The sequence below is a fragment of the Clupea harengus genome, chromosome 7 (genome assembly GCF_900700415.2).
Source record: "Clupea harengus chromosome 7, Ch_v2.0.2, whole genome shotgun sequence".
NCBI classification, from domain to species: Eukaryota; Metazoa; Chordata; class Actinopteri; order Clupeiformes; family Clupeidae; genus Clupea; species Clupea harengus.
Genome location: NC_045158.1, coordinates 30057207 through 30079706, shown reverse-complemented (window position 1 = coordinate 30079706; position 22500 = coordinate 30057207). Strand labels below are relative to the sequence as shown.

The following is a 22500-nucleotide window of genomic DNA, read 5'->3' as shown; positions in this document are numbered from 1 at the left end:
TTATGACCAATCACCACCTAAAAGCTGTTGCACTGCAAAGCCAGTAGGGGTGTAGAGGGGCGTAACAGTGTGTGTGTGTGTTAATGCCCCATCTTCACTAGTGTGTGTGTGTGTGTGTGTGTGTGTGTGTGTGTGTTAATGCCCCAGGATGCTGTTGGAAAGTTTGCATTGTTGACTAATTGGCCTCCATAGAGCAGCCAGACCTCTGCGTCTTCATGCGGTCATGTGAATTTTCACACTCTCTCTCTGTGCGTGTGTGTGTGTGTGTGTGCGCGTGCCTGTGTGTGTGTGTGTGTGTGTGTGTGAGTGAATGTGTGCGTGCGTGCGTGCGTGCGTGCGTGCGTGTGTGCGTGTGTGTGTGTGTAGGTGAAAGCTGACCGCAACAGTAAGAAGCTGAGCACTCTCCAGGTGGCCAGCAGGCAGGTGAATGAGATGGCCGCTAAGGTCGTGGCCTCCACCAAAACAGGCCAGGAGCAGGTGGAAGTAAAAGGTGAGGTGTGTGTGTGTGTGTGTGTGTGTGTGGGGGGGGGGGGGGGGGTGTGTGTGTGTGTGTGTGTGGGGGGGGGGGGGGGGGGGGGGTCTGTGTGTGTGTGTTTGTGTGTGTGTGGGGGGGGTCTGTGTGTGTGTGTGTGTTTGTGTGTGTGTGTGTGTGGGGGGGGGTCTGTGTGTGTGTGTGTGTGTGTGTGTGTCTGTGTGTGTAACCATGTGGAGGTTATGACTGATGTGTGTGTTGTTTAATCTGTTCTACAGACACTATGGACTTCTCTGGCTTGTCCCTCATCAAACTCAAGATGGAGGAGATGGAGTCTCAGGTATGGCCTCTCTCTCTCTGTGTGTGTGTGTGTGTGTGTGTGTGTGTGTGTGTGTGTGTGTGTGTGTGTGTGTGTGTGTGTGTGTGTGTGTGTGTGTGTGTAATAACTATGTCTCTCTCCTGTGCTCTGCTCCTCAGGTGAAGGTCCTGGAGCTGGAGTCTCAGCTGGAGAACGAGCGCTTGCGTTTGGGCGAGCTGCGCAAGAAGCACTACGTGATCGCAGGGGTTCCCCAGGAGGATAACAACGGCCACCTGCGCGCCCCCTCCCCCTCCCCCTCCCCGCGCGCCCCCTCCCCCACCCCAGGGGGCGCCCCCGCCCCCTCCTCACCCAAGCCCTCCAAGCCATCCCTCATGAAGAAGCCCCCCCTGGCCAGCAAGCCCACCATCGCGCCCAAGAGTGCGGTGAGTGTGTGTGTGTGTGTGTGTGTGTGTGTGTGTGTGTGTGTGTGTGTGTGTGTGTGTGTGTGTGTGTGTGTGTGTGTGTGTGTGTGTGTGTGTGTGTGTACCATCCCCCCCAAGAGTGCGGTGTGTGTGTGTGTGTGTGTGTGTACCATCCCCCCCAAGAGTGCGGTAAGTGTGTGTGTGTTTGTGTGTGTGTGTGTGCCATCCTCCCCAAGAGTGCGGTGAGTGTGTGTGTGTGTGTGTGTACCATCCCCCCCAAGAGTGCGGTGTGTGTGTGTGTGTGTGTGTGTGTGTGTGTGTGTGTGTGTACCATCCCCCCCAAGAGTGCGTGTGTGTGTGTGTACCATCCCCCCAAGAGTGCGGTAAGTGTGTGTGTGTGTGTGTGTGTGTGTGTGTGTGTGTGTGTGTGTACCATCCCCCCCAAGAGTGCGGTGTGTGTGTGTGTGTGTGTGTGCCATCGCCCCAAGAGTGCGGTGTGTGTGTGTGTGTGTGTGTGTGTGTGTGTACCGTCCCCCCCAGTGCAGGCTCAATGCAGAGGGAGGAGGTCCAGAAGCCATCGTTTATGTGAATGGGTCTGTGTGTGTGTAATGGAATGTCAGGTCAGATAGCCGGGTGGAGGTTGTGTGTGTTGGCCGTAGGTATCAAACGTGTGTCTTCGTGTGTGTGTGTGTGTGTGTGTGTGTGTGTGTGTGTGTGTGTGTTGGCCGTAGGTTCCAAACGTGTGTCTTCATGTGTGTGTGTTGGCCGTATGTTCCAAACGCGTGTCTTCGTGTGTGTGTGTGTGTGTGTGTGTGTGTGTGTGTTGGCCGTATGTTCCAAACGTGTGTCTTCGTGTGTGTGTGTTGGCCGTATGTTCCAAACGTGTGTGTGTGTGTGTGTGTGTTGGCCGTATGTTCCAAACGTGTGTGTGTGTGTGTGTGTGTGTGTGTGTGTGTGTGTGTGTGTGTGTGTTGGCCGTATGTTCCAAACGTGTGTGTGTGTTGGCCGTATGTTCCAAACGTGTGTGTGTGTGTGTGTGTGTGTGTGTGTGTGTGTGTGTTGGCCGTATGTTCCAAACGTGTGTGTGTGTGTGTGTGTGTGTGTGTTGGCCGTATGTTCCAAACGTGTGTGTTCATGCTGCTCCTCCTTGCTCCTCAGTTCAGGTAAGCTGATGGAGGCCCGGATGCTGATGCTGATGCTGATGCTGATGCTGATGCTGATGCTGATGCTGATGCTGATGCTGACGCGGACCGGGACCGAGGTCCGAAGAGGAACCCTCCTCTCTCCATCCCCAATCTGCCCATCCTTATCACTCCTCCTCTTCACTTCTTCTCTCCACTCCTCCTCTCCACTCCTCCTCTCCACTCCTCCTCTCCTCTCCACTCCTCCTCCTCTCCACTCCTCCTCTCCTCTCCACTCCTCCTCTCCACTCCTCCTCTCCACTCCTCCTCTCCTCTCCACTCCTCCTCTCCACCTCACCGGAGGACTCCACTCCTGGACTCCACAAAAGGAGTTATCACTTTGCATTTAATCTAGGTCCTAATTTGTGTTCCGAACAACTGTTACTGTTTTTGAAAAAGGGAGTTTTGATGAAACTAAATATGTGTGTGTCCACCGCAGTATATGATTATGATGGGGCACATTTATGAAGGCTGTGATGTCACTGAATGTGCTATAACTGGGGTGTGTGTGTGTGTGTGTGTGTGAGTGTTTATGGGTGTTTTCAGTTTGTACACATAGAAGTATTTAGAATTGTTTGTTTGTTTGTGTTCCTTTTATGTTTGTGTGTTTTGGGGGGTGGATGCATGTGTTGGCACAGTGGAGCAACTACAAGCACACAATCTTTTTTTCTTTCTCTTCCTTTTCGAAGTCTTTCTGTCACAGTCTGCATTGAGGCCTCTCAGGACAAAGCCTTTCGAACGAATCACACGTCTTTTCCACCTTCTGTTTGGTTTTTTTATTATGTCGAGGATCCCATGTACAAGTCCATATCAGGATGTGTGCTTGTGTTCGCTGGATGTACGTACCCTTCTAAATCCTGCGCAATACAGAGATGAACACATTTATATTCAGGGAGGTGTATATCGTATCATATAAAAATGAAGTTATGTGACCGGTTATAGTAGCAGTAGTAGATGCATATCCCCTAACAGACTGATTTAAAATGATCTATTGTTGTATCTTTTAAAGTATCAAGAGTTCAAAAGAAAAAGCAAACTACTTTTGAGGGGGAAAAACGTGCCTTTCTCTCTTTACATGAGACTTTTAAATATTGATCGTATGGATTTTATATTATCATCACTGTACTGCTCTCTTCCTGGGGGCGTCGATACTAGTAAACAGTCCTTTAGCGATGCTAGTCATGCTAGTTATGCTAACGGCATGCCTAGCTCTGCGGTGCTGGTGTGTGTATAGCTCCCTTTAGACTCCCTAGAGTAGTGTCACTGCCTGGCCTTCATCAAACTGCGTTGCCATAGCGCTCTGCGTGTAATAAGAAGCATATTATCCACACTTAAACAAATTCAAGCTTGTTACTCAGCACAAGCGATTGGTTTGTCCGCATGATGGAGTAACACCAATTGTCCAACCCTTCCACCTTAAAATCCCTAAGCCCTTCCACCTTAAAATCCCTAACCCTTTTGAGGTTGTGTTTTTTATTTTGTTCGTTATGTTTGGTTTTTTCCCTCTAATGTAATATGCATGCGAGTATCTGAGGCTGGGTTGAAGATGGTGCTGGAAAACTCTAGAATGCTGTGCATATCTACTGAGGGTCTGTCAATGTCGAGGGTCTTTTTTAGGTGGTGCCTATTCTCTTTTTCTGAAAGGGGTAATAAATATTCTTTCCTTTTTGTGTTCGCTCCTCATGTCTTGTTAAGATGTCTTTATATACTGAAATCATATTAATATATTTTAGACTGTGGTATCCTGAAATTAAATAAACGTACATGTCAAATGAAGTTTCGTTTATGAAAGAATGTTTTGTGTTTCATAACATGGCTTGTGGTGTGTAGAATTAAGAGTTTATGTCTATCTGATTCAAAGACGATATTGATCTTCAAGTTACTGTTAATAAGATTGTGATGGACAGACATTTCAAAACAAACCTTAGAGATTTAAAAAAGAATTCTCTCCAAAAGAATATAGCCTGTTGCCTTCAGATATACGTTATTTTAAACTCATTTCAAACAAATCTAGCATACTTTAGTGTTTAGATTGAAGGACAGTATAAGATTAACAACACTGGCAGCGTCTGCTTTTCGTGCAGCTGTTTGACAACACTCGGTTAATAGTTTCAAGCAACTCCTGTACCCCCTATCAGACATGCGCAGAAAGTTGTCTCGAGTTTGGCAGCCGTGTTGTGAGCACTGAGTTCCCGAACTTGTTGCGTATTGCAATGTGCCAGAGACACTGCATGTCGCGGCGCGACTGATTTCTCACGCGAAAATGGCCTCAGGATGCCCATTAATCCCTCTCTCTCGAACTCGAAAAACAGGTAAAACTATTATTGGTCTTCCTGTTGGTTGGCACGCTGACATTTGAATGTCAATGCCGCGTATTATTGACTTCAGAGCGGCTGGTTTCATAAAACAGGCTACTGTATGTGGTGTGCGTTAGTGATATAACTCAAGGTCTTGGTCATGGATAACTGTGGTAAGTCGCTGGAGAAAAACCCAGCGGATTTGACCGTCGTGGATGTTTACGACATTGCTGCGGTGATGGGACAGGAGTTCGAGCGTATAATCGACCGATACGGCTGTGAATCCCTGACCCGTATCATGCCCAAAGTAGTGCGGGTTCTGGAGATTCTGGAGGTGCTAGTGGGTCGCAACAACATAAGCGCGGAGACTGAAGAGCTGCGTCTGGAACTGGACAGGTTGCGACTGGAGAGGCGAGATCGCTTGGAGCGTGAGAAACGACACCAAAAGGTTTGTATTGGCACACATACATGGTGTGTAGTAACAGGACGGACTCAACTTTAGTTAATACGTTACTCCTTTATACTCCTTTGAGGTTACTGTTGAACTTTTTGACATGAAAGTAGGTTACATTTAAACATCTGCGATTTACATCTGTCTGTCGCCTCCCTTTGGCAGGAGACATCAACCTAGTAAACAGGTTGCAGTATCGAGGCGAAGGGCAGTATTGCACTACATTACTGATGAATTATACAGGAATAAGCTACTAATGACCTATAAGAGGAGTCTGATGAAGCCACTGATTTGAGGATGAACCTAAGCATGGAAACGTGTATGTGCGTAATGAAAGTGTTCGTTTTCGTAGCCATTTTTGAGTCAACATCAAAACGTTTGCGTGAAATCCACTTTTTCAGAAAAGACGAGAGGATAAATGATACAAATACTTGTATTCTGTTTTCTGAATGACTAGACTCAAACTGTCGTGGTGAATCGTGTGCATCTGTGTGTATGGCCCTCTGGGGTTGTGTGAAGTGTCCTCCAGATGTGTTCAGGGTATGTGTGTTTGTCAGTGTGTTACAGAGAGAGAGAGAGAGAGAGAGAGAGAGAGGCAGCAACGAGACAGAAGGTGTTTACTAGTGGATATATGTGTGTTTGTCAGTGTGTTACAGAGAGAGAGAGAGAGAGAGAGAGAGGCAGCAACGAGACAGAAGGTGTTTAGTTTACTAGTGGTTATATGTGTGCTATGGTGGGTTGCTCTGGGCTAGTGGGCTAGTGGGGGTGATGGCCAGGATAGGTTCTCATGCGCGTCGTGTGTGTGTCAGGATGTGGAGCTGGTGGAGGACGTGTGGAGGGGAGAGAGCCAGGAGCTGCTGTCTCAGATCGCAGATCTGCAGGCCCAGAACAAGAGCCTCGTGAGCAGCCTCACCCTGCGGGACAAGCCCTCCGACCAGGAGAAGGTGCCGCAGGACGGTAGGGACACACACACACACACACACACACACACACCTCTTATTCTTTCTAAGAACTTAAGTTCTTAATGGCATTTTAATTGATCACAGAGCATCACAAACATTTTAATTGATCACAGAGTATCACAGACATTTTAATTGATCACTGCGTGTGTGCGTGCGTGTGTGCGTGCGTGTGTGCGTGCGTGCGTGCGTGTGTGTGTGCGTCTGCACCAGGCTGGCAGGCGTGTAACCTATTGATGTGTGTAACACGCATTCCATTCCAGCTATACTACATGGTTACTGTGACCCACGGGTTTTCGTTCTCTGTCATACACACACACACACACACACACACACACACATACACACATACACACACACACACACACCACACCTCACACAGACTGCAGAGAAGATGAGGAATGCAGGGCTACATTCTGTCTTGTCACGGGCTATGTATGTGTGTGTGTGTATGTGTGTGTGTATGTGCTTCTGAAGTCCAAGGGATTAAGTAGACTGGACGTGTGCATTTGTGTTTCCAAATATACTAGTGTTGTTGTTGCGGACACGTCTGTCAGAGCAGAAGCTCAATCACTTTGGAATAATATCTCTGTGTGAAGCGAATCTCCAGCAAAGACTGGTATTTTAGATTCTATAGGTCTCTGCAGGCCCAGATGTAGCCGTGTGTGTGTGGTCATGAGTGTGGGTATGAGTGTGTGTGTGTGTGTGTTTGTGTGTGTGCGTGCCCAGATGTAGCTGTGTCCACGCACGTTTAGTTAAGACTTAACTGATCACAAGACTGTCATGTGATGGCCAGATGTAGCCGTGTGTGTGTGGTCGTGTGTGTGTGTGTGTGTGTGTGTGTGTGTGTGTGTGTGTGTGTGTGTGTGTGTGCGGGCCCAGATGTAGCCGTGTGTGTGTGCACGTTTAGTTAAGACTTAACTGATCAGAGGACTGTCATGTGATGGTCAGTGAATCAGTGTGGTGCAGAGGGAACAGCATTTCAACATACCTGCTGTTGATGATTCGTTAGTCACCACATACACCCACAACAACAACAGCAGCAATAACAACAGCAACAGTTACAACTCAACAACAACAACAACAACAGTTACAATCAGCGCTGAGGACCTGACAGGCATCTCTTTATGGGTCTGGATGGATGCTGGTGCCAGTAGATCTTCTGTAGAGAAAGGAGAGCGTCCCTCTCTACCTTCAAGAAGCTTTTGAAGACCCAACTCTTCAGAGAGCACCTCCCCTCCTAACTGGCACCTTGACTAGCGCTTAACTTGCACTTCAGCAGTTACATTCCTGCACTTCTTTTTCCTTTCTAGGTCGTTTTTCTAATTCTTATGTAAAGTAGTATTTATTGTTACACCATGTTTTTTATTGCTCTTAGCTTGACTGTTCTCTCCCTTGTACGTCGCTTTGGACAAAAGCGTCTGCTAAATGACTAAATGTAAATGTAGAGGAAAGCAAGCAAGTTCTCTTGGCAGGTCTCTGTAGTTCTTCTGTCTTTGGGTACGGAGTGCTTCTGAGAATAATGACATTTATAAAATTGGGCAAAATCACAAACACCCTATCAGTTCTCATCAGTTATTTCCATGTTAAATGAAAGTATTTAATGAACCCTTTTATAAAAGGGTTTATATGCATTAGTTGGTGCTTTATATATTGTAAGGGGTTTATATGCATTAGTTGGTGCTTTATATATTGTAAGGGGTTTATATGCATTAGTTTGCACTCGCACTGTAGATCTGGGTGAAATGATTCTAAGGTACAGGTCAGTACTCAGTTGTCGTTACTAGGGTGACCAGATCCAAACACACCAAATGTGGGACGAGTAACGAAATGGCCATGTAGAGCGAATGAAAAAAATTCTAATTCTAATTCTTTAACTAGTGCAATGTGGTCCATCAATGATCAGTCATTTATAGGCATTTTTATGCTATTACTTATTATGATTATTATTATTATTTTAATGTGGGTTTATAAGTGTGTGTGTGAGGTGAGTGTGTGTGTGAGGTGAGTGTGTATGTGAGGTGTGTGGGTTTATAAGTGTGTGTGAGGTGAGTGTGTGTGTGAGGTGTGTGGGTTTATAAGTGTGCGTGAGGTGAGTGTGTGCCTGTCACCCCCCCGCGCCAGACGAGAGGTGTCGGGTGCAGAGGTGTGTTTGATCGCCGCCTCATATGATCACACCAGCTGTGAAATTCTGCACGCCACGCCGTGGAGCAGTGAGAGTGTGTGTGTGTGTGTGTGCTGGAGCGCTGGTGTTTTAAGCAGTGTAGACGCGATGATAGTGTATGAAGTGAACTGTGTATTCATGCTCAGTCTTCCTTACTGTTATGGACACACACACACACACACACACACACACACACTTGCCTATTCTGGAGTGTAAGTGGGTGTATTTGTCCATGGTGTTCAATACATTATTTATCAAAACGCCAGTTTGGAGAGTAAGGGACAATATGGTGTCCGCCAATCATTGTTGAGAAATAAATCTCAGCAGGATGAAGAGGACCCTCACACACAGCAGTGCGGAGAGTTTGTCACATCTGAGAGCGCATGGTCTGTATGTACTGCGTGTCACTAGATGTGTGTGTGATCATGGCCTGTATAGTACATAGATGTCACTAGATGTGTGTGATCATGTTGATGTGCATCTGAGCGTGCCACATGATCTACGGCTTTTCATGGCTACCCTCAAAGGTGTCTGTATCTTAGCTACATGTTTGTATCAAGTCACCCCCTGTCGTATGACACACACACACATACACACACACACAAACGCGCGCACACACACACAGGTCACCCCCTGTCGTATGACACACACACACACACACACACACACACACACACACACACACACACACACACACACACACACGCGCGCGCAAACACACAAGTCACCCCCTGTCGTATGATTCTCAGGTGTTGTAGGCTAAACCAAACAAAACAAACAAAGGCTTTCATTAAGTAAACAGAGAGTGGAAGGTGTGTGTGTGTGTGTGTGTGTGTGTGTGTGTGTGTGTGTGTGTGTGTGTGTGTGTGTGTGTGTGTGTGTGTGTGTGTGTGTTTATGTGCACAGGTTTATGAGCTTGTGGAGAGCACAGATATATAAGCAGTCGGGAATATATATTTTGTGTGGTTTTGCTGCTACGTCAGTAAAAATTGTTCTCCATTTCTGTGTGTTTAAATAAATCAATATAAATGAAACAGACAGTTTACCTCCTGTTTTGTATTTTGATGTGGATTAATTAATAGACTATAAGAGTTAATCCCAGCTGTAACCCATTGGATTAAAAGGTTGATCCTTTGCTTCAAATCTGCCTTCACTTGTTTACGGTTTCTGGCAGTTGGTCATTCTGATTAATATATGGGTATATGACTATTGTTAGCAGCATAACAACATTAGTTAATTGCTAAAGATATAATAATCAGTAATAGTTTGTGTCATGGTGACAAAGTTGACCATTTGTGGTCACTGTGGAAAGTGTATTCCTAGTATAAAGAGAGAGAGGTTAGTCTATGTAGTCATGTACTATGACCAGGACATGGGGTTAGTGTGTGTGTGTGTGTGTGTGTGTGTGTGTGTGTGTGTGTGTGTGTGTGTGTGTGTGTGTGTGTGTGTGTGTGTGTGTGTGTGTGTGTGTGTGTGTGTGTGTGTGTCAGTTGACTATGCACACAGAGTTAGATTAGTCACATTTACCTCAGACTAAAGAGGAGACTATTTTAAACCGGGACAGAAATACAGCCCTTGCGTGTGTGTGTGTGTTGCCCACGGAGACATGCTATATTTATTCTCACGACCTAAACACACCCCCTGAAGACTTCCAAATCAGGCTGTGTCTCACACACACACACACACACACACACACACACACACACACACACACACACACACACACACACACACACACACACACATAGACAGTTCTGGTGTATTTTAGGTCATTAAGTTAGAGGAAGAAAAAAAGAAAGACATTTGATAAGAAAGAACAGGGGCCTGAGTTGTTTTAAAAATGTTTGCTAATTTGTGTGTGTGTGTGTGTGTGTGTGTGTGTGTGATCAGGTATGTCGGAGAAAGAGAAGCAGGTTGTGAGTAAGCTGAAGGAAGTGGTCGCCCAGCAGAAGAATGAGATCCAGGCCAAGGAACACGAGCTCACACTGAAGAGTGAAGACTTGGAGGCAGTAAGGAAGCCAGAACACACACAAGCACACAAAAAGCACACCTACACACACACACACACACACACACACACACACACACACACACACAAAAAGCACACCTACACACACACACACACACTCACACACCTGCACACAAAAAGCATACCTACACACACCTACACACACAAGCACACACACCTACACACACACACACAAGCACACACCTCACACACACACACACACACAGTCATACCCACACACACACACTCATACCCTCTCACACACACACACATACCCACACACACACACACACACACACACACACACACACACACACACACACACACACTCATCCCTATTCTCAGCTTCAGCTGCAGCTGCACAGGCTGATGCGGATGAACCAGGAGCTGCGGCGGCGCGTGGGGCTGGTGGAGGCCCAGGGCAAGGAGGTGATCCAGCAGCGGGCCGAACTGGAGGCGCTGGCCCAGGTGCAGCAGCAGGAGCTGGGGGAGGTGCGGCAGGAGCTGGGGGAGGTGCGGCAGGAGCTGGCCCACCTCAGGGAGGACCACCGCAGGAGGGAGGACCACCAGGAGGGGGCGCCACTGACCACGCCTACTCCCCCTCGGCCACGGATGAGACGCAGGGCTCAGAGGGACAGCACGGGGGAGAAGGCTAAGGTTGGGATGCTGCCATTGTTTGTTTGTTTGTTTGTTTGTTTGTCTGTGTTTGTGTTTTTGTCTGTTGTTCTCTTTCTGTGGGTGTACTGGGAGAGCTGGCAGAGCATCTGAATGTTTGGAAAGCCAGTAAATGCCGTGTGTGTGTGTGTGTGTGTGTGTTCATGTGTGTGTGTGTGTGTGTTTATGTGTGGGGGCACCGAATCTCTCAAGCCAGTTGTTTTGTTTGTGTGCAGACGCAACCGCAGCTCTCCGCAGCAGCTGCGGGAGCATGCCCAGTAGAGGCCTCGCTGTGGGCGGAGTGTGGGATGGATCAGGACTTCCTGCAATGCTGCGTCCCGGAGGAGAGCCCCGCCCACCCGTCTGTCTCTCACAGCACAGACTCCTCCCCCTCCCCCTCACCCACACAGAACCCCAACCCTGACATTGAGGATGAGGAGGTGTCTGGGCTGCTCTGGGTAAACAACCATCTCTCAGACCTGTGTGTGTGTGTGTGTGTGTGTGTGTGTCTGTGTGTGTGTGTGTGTGTCTGTGTGTGTGTCTGTGTCTGTGTCTGTGTGTGTGTGTGTGTGTGCTTGTGTGTGTGTGTGTGTGTGTGTGTTTGTCTCTGTCTGCATGTTTGCATGCCGATGGCTGGGGTCATCTCCAGGTCACCTTCCTTCAGCTTCCCATTCTCTGTCTCCATGCTCGTTTGTTTCCTGAACTAGACCATGAACAACTACAACAGCTATGTTCCTCTTTATCTGATATAGAATGGATGTTTGGTCATGGGATGTGTGTGTGTGTGTGTGTGTGTGTGTGTGTGTTCTGGTGGTTCGACTGTGTGTGTGTGTGTGTGTGTGTGTGTGTGTTCTGGTGGTTCGACTGTGTGTGTGTGTGTGTGTTCTGGTGGTTCGACTGTGTCTGTGTGTGTGTGTGTGTGTGTGTGTGTGTGTGTGTGTGTGTGTGTGTGTGTTCTGGTGGTTCCCACAGTTAGCTTCCCCCTGGCCCCCTGGCCCCATGTTTGAGGGCCTTTTCATCTGTAAATAATTCCTAAACAGCATTACTACCCGCTGTCTTAATGTGATTACGCAAATAGTTTAAGGCCACTGCAGTAGTCAGGCTAACGCCGGTGCCTCCATAGGTGCTAGTCAAGGACCAATGAGTTCATGACTCAGCACTTAGCCTCATTAAGCATCAGTACACCTCAGCCCTTAGCATGAGTCAGCACTTAGCTTCATTAAGCATCAGAACACCTCAGTCATGACTCAGCACTTTAGCCTCATTAAGCATCAGTACACCTCAGCCCTTAGCATGAGTCAGCACTTAGCTTCATTAAGCATCAGTACACCTCAGCCATGACTCAGCACTTAGCTTCATTAAGCATCAGTACACCTCAGTCATGAGTCATGAGTCAGCACTTTAGCTTCATTAAGCATCAGTACACCTCAGTCATGACTCAGCACTTAGCTTCATTAAGCATCAGTACACCTCAGCCCTTAGCATGAGTCAGCACTTAGCTTCATTAAGCATCAGTACACCTCAGTCATGAGTCATGATCCAGCACTTAGCTTCATTAAGCATCAGTACACCTCAGTCATGACTCAGCACTTAGCTTCATTAAGCATCAGTACACGTCAGTCATCAATCAAGTCAATCTTATATAGCGCTTCTCTAAATACCCGAAGTCGCTTTACAGAGTCCAGAGTCCAGTAGTCATTCATACACAGTCATACCGGTGGTGGGAAGCTACATCAGTAGCCACAGCTGCCCTGGGGCAGACTGACAGAAGCGTGGCTGCCAATCAGCGCCTACGGCCCCTCCGACCACCACCAACATTCATTCATATTCATACGATGCAATGCAATCAGTACACCTCAGCCCTTAGCATGAGTCAGCACTTAGCTTCATTAAGCATCAGTACACCTCAGTCATGAGTCAGCACTTTAGCTTCATTAAGCATCAGTACACCTCAGCCCTTAGCATGAGTCAGCACTTTAGCCTCATTAAGCATCAGTACACCTCAGCCCTTAGCATGAGTCAGCACTTAGCTTCATTAAGCATCAGAACACCTCAGCCATGACTCAGCACTTTAGCTTCATTAAGCATCAGTACACCTCAGTCATGAGTCAGCACTTTAGCTTCATTAAGCATCAGTACACCTCAGCCCTTAGCATGAGTCAGCACTTTAGCCTCATTAAGCATCAGTACACCTCAGCCCTTAGCATGAGTCAGCACTTAGCTTCATTAAGCATCAGTACACCTCAGCCATGAGTCAGCACTTAGCTTCATTAAGCATCAGTACACCTCAGCCCTTAGCATGAGTCAGCACTTAGCTTCATTAAGCATCAGAACACCTCAGTCATGACTCAGCACTTTAGCCTCATTAAGCATCAGTACACCTCAGCCCTTAGCATGAGTCAGCACTTAGCTTCATTAAGCATCAGAACACCTCAGTCATGACTCAGCACTTTAGCTTCATTAAGCATCAGAACACCTCAGTCATGACTCAGCACTTTAGCTTCATTAAGCATCAGAACACCTCAGTCATGACTCAGCACTTTAGCCTCATTAAGCATCAGTACACCTCAGCCCTTAGCATGAGTCAGCACTTAGCTTCATTAAGCATCAGTACACCTCAGTCATGACTCAGCACTTAGCTTCATTAAGCATCAGTACACCTCAGTCATGAGTCATGAGTCAGCACTTTAGCTTCATTAAGCATCAGTACACCTCAATCATGAGTCAGCACTTAGCACTTAGCTTCATTAAGCATCAGTACACCTCAGTCAGACTGTGGCTTGTAGGAGATTGTTCAAAGCCTCAGTCAGAGGTTAGACTATCGGTAGAAAAATTGAATTACGGGCCTTTGTTTTGAAGTAAAGGCTTGTAGTGGCATTCAGTGACAGTTGTGTTTTTTTGGGGGGGGGCGGGGATTAACACCAGGAGGCGTTGCGAGAGGAGGAGCCAGAGGCCGACGTCGAGCAGGAAGGGGAGGGGCCTGATGCCGAGGTCGAGCAGGAAGGGGAGGGGCGTGGCAGCGCAGAGCAGAGGGAGGCCAACCCGCCCCGCTTCACCCTTCAGGACCTGCAGGAGGTGCTGCAGGAGAGGAACGAGCTCAAGACCCAGGTGTTCACGCTGCAGGAGGAGCTGGCCTATTACAAGAGGTGCACACACACACACACCTCAGGGTTTAACTTTAACTTTAACACATCACACACACCTCCGGGTTGAACTTCTGACACACACACACACACAAACCCACTAGAGGGTACACACATGCGCACATGCTCCCGAACACTCACAGTGATGCAAGTTCATACACATCTATGTGCACTTAGAGACACACATACTCAGAGAAACACATCTATGTGCACTTACAGACACACATACTCAGAGAAACACATCTATGTGCACTTACAGACACACATGTTCATACACATCTATGTGCACTTAGAGACACACATGCTCGTACACATCTATGTGCACTTAGAGACACACATACTCGTACACATCTATGTGCACTTACAGACACACATGTTCATACACATCTATGTGCACTTAGAGACACACATACTCGTACACATCTATATACACTTACAGACACACATACTCATAGAAACACATCTATGTGCACTTAGAGACACACATACTCAGAGACACACATCTATGTGCACTTAGAGACACACATACTCATACACATCTATGTGCACTTACAGACACACATGCTCAGAGAAACACATCTATATACACTTACAGACACACATACTCAGAGACACACATCTATGTGCACTTACAGACACACATGCTCGTACACATCTATGTGCACTTACAGACACACATCTACAGTATGTGCCCTTAGAGACACACATGCTCGTACACATTCTTCACGGAAGTGAAATAACTCTCTTTCTCCCGTCAGTGAGGAAGAGGAGGAGGCCTTCATCCCCATATATCCCATCATGCCCTTGCCACCCTTGCCACCCTTGCCACGCTCCCCGCCCAACGAGCAGTCGGAGTCTGGGATCAAACGCCTGTAAGCTCCCTGCCTCTGATCACCGTTCATTTGATCATCTGCACTTTACGTTAGAGGGACTTTACAACTGAAGGCTCTATCTTAACACCAGTCACTAATCCCTAATAAAGCAATCATTGTTGAACTGTTACTTGCAGTTTAGAGAGCCTTCTGCACTGAAAGTGATCCTGAAGAGTTGCATTGATGAAGGTAGACATCAATCTGCTCATAGTGGGGATTGATGAAGGTAGACATCAATCTGCTCATAGTGGGGATTGATGAAGGTAGACATCAATCTGCTCATAGTGGGGATTGATGAAGGTAGACATCAATCTGCTCATAGTGGGGATTGATGAAGGTAGACATCAATCTGCTCATAGTGGGGATTGATGAAGGTAGACATCAATCTGCTCATAGTGGGGATTGATGAAGGTAGACATCAATCTGCTCATAGTGGGGATTGATGAAGGTAGACATCAATCTGCTCATAGTGGGGATTTTTCACTTGGACTGAGGTGTATCAGCCCAGTTTGTGTTTGGAAGAGGAACAAGGTGAACAACAGAATGGAAATGGACTTTTGCACATACATATTCACACAAGACTCTGTCCGTAAATAAACTTGAACATAGAGCATTAGTGCAGTACTATATATATACAGCTGTGCTTGTAAATCGTGTGATAAATTACAGCCATACTGAGATTAGAAACACATTCAATCTGGTGTCACGCCCTCATGTGAAGAATCCCTCCAGTAGTGTTGTTCACATGCAAGTGGCAGATTCATTCACTCAAAGCTCACCAAACCAGATATTCCACTTGTGTTAACTCTGTTCTGCTCTGGCCTTCTCTTCCACGTCCTGCTCTTGATGTTGTTCCTCTCTGTGATCTCTCCCCCGCCCCCCCGCCCCCCGTCCCCCCTTCTCTTCAGGATATTTACGGCGGTCATGCCAATGGTGGCTGCTGGCTTAATCAGTGATGACCCCACACTGCTGCCAATCAGGAGGCTCATCTCATTTGTATGACCTTTTAACCTCTGTTTGACCTCAAAATACTATTTGTAGTTGCTGCCCTTAACTGAATGCGACGCTTTTGAAGGAAACACTATTACAGAACAGCATTGCTGAAACGTTTTAAGCCTAATTGTTAAATCAGTGGTTATTATATGCTAATAGGGGAACTACTGCGCGGTCAAATTTAATAGGGATTAGGGGAGCAACTGTCTCCATTTTGTAGTTTCTTAAAATGTATTTTGTGAAATTTAAGAGATGCCCTGCTGAGGTAAACAGAAATGCATTTTGGTTGTGTGTTAACTAATGGGTCATGGACGTGAGAGTGTTTGATTGTGTTTAAGCACCCAGCACTCCATAAATACATACAGTATATTATCGATTTGTCATATAATCCAGTTTGAGAGCATGTTCAGCTATCAGACCTAGACATCTGGTGCCACAACAGCAAGGGCGAGACTGTATTCTTTCAAGTGATCAGTAACCGTCCTAAGTTATCTATGATATTCAGATGTATTCTGGACCTAATTATGTTGTGCAGATGATTCAACTTGACTTTTTAACCTCCAGGTTTAGAGTCTAAAAATCTCCTGGCGCAAGAGATGAACTTTACCAATTTGGAGCGAAGTCTACCAATCAAGGAGGAGGTGCTAGAAGATCGTGAGAACCACAAGAACGTCACACATGCACTTCAAAGGGGAGGAGATGCCTTTATCCGTAGAGACACAGGATGTTAATGTCTTCCTTGATTATAGACTACTTTAGGTGTGATTCCATCCCCCTTTCCAAAATCAATGAGCTTTCTTAACACAAGCTTTGCTACGGCAAGTTATTTGACCCTGGCTAATTCAGTTTATTTATTTCATTGTTTGTTTTTGTTTTATTTTAAATCTAATGCATCACCACAGGAGGAACATGCCGGGTGGGTGGCAGTCTAGACAAGCACTAACTAATTGTGAACTGGAGTGTACTGTACATACATGGTCATCAGCTGCTGGGCCCCTAATCCCCACTGTATAGGTTCAGCTGCCAATGGGAGGTTGGGGAATGTGACATATGGGTTTTTATGTGTATTATTAAATGTATTTTTCAAATGTACTTTGCCACCAGCACATATGCAATTGCACTGACAGAGAGCGTACATTGGCTAGTTAAACTCGAAAAGATTGTGGAATTCAAGTTGAGGCCGTAGGAGGGAAAGTTCACGTGGAGAGGGAGTCCATGATTATTACCGCATGAAGACCTGCTGAGGAAGACCTGCTGAGGAAGACCTTGAGACCAAAAACATACACTATAGTCTATATCATACTCTATAGCAGTGGTTCTCAAACTAGGGGTCGGGACCCCAAGTGGGGTCGCCAAACGTTTTTTGGGGGTCGCGAAATGATCTTGCTGCCCTGTGCATCAACATATTAGGCTTTGACATGCTGTATAGTCTATCAGAAATGGTGTTTTCTATATCAGGGTGGATAATGAAAACTAATATTGTCTCAGCAAGCAGTCTCATCATTCAAGATGAAACTGAATTTAGACCTATAATATCCTGTCAAAATGTGGGGGGTCGCGAGACTTGGCAAATGGATTTTATGGGGTGCCCGGACAAAACGTTTGAGAACCACTGCTCTATAGCCTATACCATGGTGCTTATTTGTGATTTTGATAAACATCGTTTATGCCTTAAGCGGGGAGGATTGCAAGCTGTGGTTGTTGCTAATTGTGTTTGCTGGCTGGTTTGGGCTGGAGACTTGGCCCATGTCTGTCTGACTTGCACACCAGCGCCTAATTGTACCCTGGTGATGAGGTGGGGATTTGTTGAAAGCTTGCACTTGATTATGAACTCACACCTCTGTTGGGACTGCCTGAAGATTTCCATCTCTCCCCTCTTCACTTAAATATTTAGATTTACATGTAGTCATTTAGCAGACGCTTTTATCCAAAGCGACTTACAAGGATGTATACACATTTTTACATTTACACTGATGGCACACTGCACATCAGGAGCAATTAGGGGTTCAGTGTCTTGCTCAAGGACGCTTCGACAGGGAATATCTATAGAGTTTCGTAATAAAATATGAGCCTACTGATCCATGGGCTGAGTTCAGTTTAAAATGAGTCTGTAGTGTATATATGTCACACCTTTGTAACCTCAAGGATGAGTCACAGGAGGTCGGGACACATTTAATGATTTATTTTCTGTGAACAGACGCAACGATGCCATTGGTCAAAGGGCAGTAGTGGTCACACCAGTCTCCACTAGCCATGCCTATGAATGACACAGGTGTGGAGCATGGGTGATGCTACCAGTCAGGTCATAGGTCAACTGATATTTAGAAATGTTATTTTTTTATTTGTCAAGGTTAGGAGTCAGTCGTACTCATTATGCTAAGAAGTGTTATTCTTGTCACGTCTTAAGTGATGAACAGGGCAGAAAATAAACATTTGAACAATTTGACAATCAATAAAACATCGATTTTCAAATAAACTCTTTGTTGCTGTCTTTATCCATGGTTTGGTACATGAAAGCTTCTCAATACAGATTGGGAGAATGGACATTCAATTAAGTGCAATTGGTAGTGGAAAATGTAGGCCAATATGCTAATATAGAATAGAATGTATTTGTCATTTTGCATTAGTTACACAACAAAATGTGTTCGTTAATAATATAAGACACTACCACAATATCATGTGACAAAACCACTTTATACAGTCCAGGTCTGCGGGATTACTCTACCCAGGTTAGTTATTGGCTAATAAAACCTCAAAACCTCTGTTCTTGAAGTGAGAGCACTTGTGTGTGTGGCCATCACAATTTAAACGGAATCGCGCTTTCTAACTTAATGCGAATAATGGCTTGTGTCCACACTGTTTCTACAAGATGTTCCTCTGCTGTGCAATATTTCTGATTTGGTGACACGTCGGTGGAGTGGAGAAGTTGATAAAACCCCGACAAACATCACGTGCTCCTTCAGTTTATTCGCATGGCTTCACCTGTCGCTAAGGCAACCCTGATATGTGGGTGTAACGCTGATTGGACAGTCACCAGTAACTGCCAGCTCATTGGCTGCTTCATATGCCATTCAAGTTGACAGACGGAAGGCAGTCAGTGTGCAATAAAGAAGAAGGAAGTTCCTAATTAAGTGCCCGGTTGGCGAAACTCTTGCACTTTTTTCTGTCCCATTTACCGTAAACCTCAAGGAAATGTCGGTGACCCGAAACAACTTTTAAAACTTTGTATAACTTTAGTCTACACGTTATCCACAGTCATGGATGCACCGCGAGACTCTTCGCCTGCTATGGCTTTCGAAAAGGACGCGTTGCAGCTCACAGTTGAAGATGTTTATGACATTTCTTACGTGATCGGGAGAGATTTGTTAAAAATTAGCAAGGCCGGTGCACAGGTTTCTGACCTACAATTCCGAATTGTCCGCGTTTTGGAGATGTTTGAGGTGCTGGTCAACAAGTACAACCTGTCTGTGGAGGAGTTGAAAATGGAAAGAGACAACCTGAAACGAGAACTGGACCGGGTGGTGGGGGAAAAATCCGCTGAACAGGGCTCAGTGAGTATTCGGTGTTTATGTCATATCCTATCGGTGAGTAACTTGGCAGGCCTGGACTCGCATAGCATAGAGAGTGACAGACGGGCGGGTAACGTTAACCGATCCTCTAGAATTTGTTTTTCTTTTAGTTAAACGGGTCCTTCGGAATTTGTCGTGCATGATCTCCGCGATTTTCTTTTCACAGAGCGTCCTTCGTCATCCAGCATTAGTCAGTGACACAGGAGCGAATGATCAGTGACTGCTGTTCTGCTCTGTCAGTAAAAACTGATCCCAGACCGCCGCTGTCTCATCATAAGGGCCAGGCCAGGTGGAGATCCACGGCCGGGAGTCTGCTGCCAGGAGATGCTATGCCATACGTGTCTAGTAGTAACGCGGTAGTGCACACGTAGACTCCGATTTATACCAAGTTAAAGTAGGGAAGATTGAGTCAAGTCAAGACTATTCTGAGCATTCACCCTGTTTGGTTTTCTGGGGCAGTGGGATCATGGAACAGCATTTTCCATTAGGGTGTAATAACTCTGTCTCTGCAGGCGTCTCTGACCCACTATGGCCCGAATTCTACCACAGATCCACCGTGGTCCATCATCAGTAGTTGCTAGTTACATTTACATTTACATTTACATTTAGTCATTTAGCAGATGCTTTTGTCCAAAGCGACGTACAAGGGAGAGAACAGTCAAGCTAAGAGCAATAAAAAAACATGGTGTAACAATAAATACTACTTTACATAAGAATTAGAAAAAAAACGACCTAGAAAGGAAAAAGAAGTGCAGGAATGTAACTGCTGAAGTGCAAGTTAAGCGCTAGTCAAGGTGCCAGTTAGGAAGGTTACAGATGCTGTGTGTGTTTTCCTCCTGTAGACTCTGGGACCTGACAAGATGGTGGTGGACCTGAAGGACCCCAACCGCCCTCGCTTCACCATGCAGGAACTCAAAGAGGTGCTGCAGGAGAGGAACCAACTTAAGGCCCATCTGCTCATCGCTCAGGAGGAACTACAGCTATACAAGAGGTTCGAGACACACACACACACACACACTCTCACACACACACACACTCACACACACACACACACACACACACACACACACACACACACACACACACACACACACACACACACACACACACACACACACACACACACACACACACTAAACTCTAAACTCTAGAGATGCCAAAACTCCAAGAGGTATTACACATGTTCATACATAAAAGATGTCAAGATATGGGGTTCCATATATATAATATATATATCCCACATTACTCAACATTCTACAATTATTTTCAGGGTGGAAAATGTATTTGGAAGTAATGTAGTAAACTGTACACGTTACACAATTAGCTATAATATGCAAATACAAGACATGCTGTCTAGTTATTCTAGTTTCACAAATAAATCTGATTAAACCTCCTAATCTCAGATTATTTTATAATCTGTCACTGCATTGTACTCTGCATTGTCCTGTTTATCCGCAGTGGTCTTCTCACCGGCCCTCACCAGTCATCAGAGTCCGCCATGGTGGAGGTGGAGCTGGAGCCTGCCATCATCCCCGTCATCTCCCCACAGATCACCACCATCACAGAGGAGGACGAGAGCAAGGACGAGCCCAAGGACGAGTTTAAAGAAGAGAAGACCACCATCCGAAAACTGTGAGTCACTTGGCCTGACCAGTGGGCGGAGGGGGGGAGGGAAACTGAATGAATGGGAGAGAAGGGATGAGTGTCAGTGTTAGTGTTAGTGTTCCTCTGGGAGAGAAGAGAGAAGAGATGAGTGTTAGTGTTAGTGTTAGTGTTCCTCTGGGAGAGAAGAGAGAAGAGATGAGTGTTAGTGTCAGTGTTAGTGTTAGTGTTCCTCTGAGGGAGAAGGGATGAGTGTTAGTGTTAGTGTTAGTGTTCCGCTGGGAGAGAAGAGATGAGTGTTAGTGTTAGTGTTAGTGTTCCTCTGGGAGAGAAGAGAGAAGAGATGAGTGTTAGTGTCAGTGTTAGTGTTAGTGTTCCTCTGAGGGAGAAGGGATGAGTGTTAGTGTTAGTGTTAGTGTTCCGCTGGGAGAGAAGAGATGAGTGTTAGTGTTAGTGTTAGTGTTCCGCAGGGAGAGAAGAGAGAAGGGATGAGTGTCAGTGTTAGTGTCAGTGTTAGTGTTAGTGTTCCTCTGGGAGAGAAGAGAGAAGAGATGAGTGTCAGTGTTAGTGTTAGTGTTCCTCTGGGAGAGAAGAGAGAAGGGATGAGTGTTAGTGTTAGTGTTCCTCAGGGAGAGAAGAGATGAGTGTCAGTGTTAGTGTTAGTGTTCCACAGGGAGAGAAGAGATGAGTGTCAGTGTTAGTGTTAGTGTTCCTCTGAGGGAGAAGGGATGAGTGTTAGTGTTAGTGTTCCTCAGGGAGAGAAGAGATGAGTGTTAGTGTTAGTGTTAGTGTTCCTCTGAGAGAGAAGAGATGAGTGTCAGTGTTAGTGTTAGTGTTAGTGTTCCTCTGAGAGAGAAGAGATGAGTGTCAGTGTTAGTGTTAGTGTTAGTGTTCCGCTGGGAGAGAAGAGATGAGTGTCAGTGTTAGTGTTAGTGTTCCACAGGGAGAGAAGAGAGAAGAGATGAGTGTTAGTGTTAGTGTTCCTCTGGGAGAGAAGGGATGAGTGTCAGTGTCAGTGTTAGTGTTCCTCTCAGGGAGAAGGGATGAGTGTTAGTGTTAGTGTTCCTCTCAGGGAGAAGGGATGAGTGTCAGTGTCAGTGTCAGTGTTCCGCTGAAAGTCTTTCATTCAGAATTGTGGCCTCATGTGTGGTTCCATTCATCATTTTTTGTGGTGGTGTGAAATAGCCTAAGGTAATGGAGACACACACACACATAGACAGACACACACACACATAAACAGACACACAGACACACATAGACAGACACACACACAGCTCTCTACCCGTACAGGTCTCTGTGTGTAGGAGGCCGTTTTTGGAGTTCCAGAGGTATGGTGGTCTTACGGCAGTAAACACTCCGTCTCTGACCTATTACTCAATAGGTGTGTGTGTGTGTGTGTGTGTGTGTGTGTGTGT

At 46.1% G+C, this 22500-nt stretch overlaps 3 protein-coding genes across 3 annotated transcripts in view; all 3 read left to right on the top strand.

Annotated features, from left to right (window-relative positions):
- hip1rb (huntingtin interacting protein 1 related b) overlaps positions 1–2534 on the top strand; it is a 57080-nt gene extending 54546 nt beyond the window's left edge. The window contains exons 29-33 of the mRNA XM_042708353.1: positions 367–490; positions 751–812; positions 950–1213; positions 2351–2374; positions 2405–2534. Of these exons, the coding sequence (XP_042564287.1) occupies positions 367–490; positions 751–812; positions 950–1213; positions 2351–2359 (459 nt within the window). The 3' untranslated portion in view covers positions 2360–2374; positions 2405–2534. The remainder of the gene's footprint in view (positions 1–366; positions 491–750; positions 813–949; positions 1214–2350; positions 2375–2404) is intronic.
- An 88-nt stretch (positions 2535–2622) lies between these two features.
- LOC105905081 (RILP-like protein 1) lies at positions 2623–17006 on the top strand. Its single transcript, XM_031571106.2, has 9 exons — positions 2623–5118; positions 5931–6078; positions 10135–10253; positions 10598–10909; positions 11143–11364; positions 13832–14052; positions 14808–14921; positions 15830–15917; positions 16479–17006. The coding sequence occupies exons 1-9, from the start codon at positions 4831–4833 to the stop codon at positions 16482–16484; spliced, it is 1518 nt and encodes a 505-aa protein (XP_031426966.1). The 5' UTR covers positions 2623–4830; the 3' UTR covers positions 16485–17006.
- A 2000-nt stretch (positions 17007–19006) lies between these two features.
- The window catches only part of rilpl2 (Rab interacting lysosomal protein-like 2), an 8208-nt gene continuing 4714 nt past the window's right edge, over positions 19007–22500 (top strand). The window contains exons 1-3 of the mRNA XM_012833065.3: positions 19007–19465; positions 20326–20474; positions 20942–21115. Of these exons, the coding sequence (XP_012688519.2) occupies positions 19172–19465; positions 20326–20474; positions 20942–21115 (617 nt within the window). The 5' untranslated portion in view covers positions 19007–19171. The remainder of the gene's footprint in view (positions 19466–20325; positions 20475–20941; positions 21116–22500) is intronic.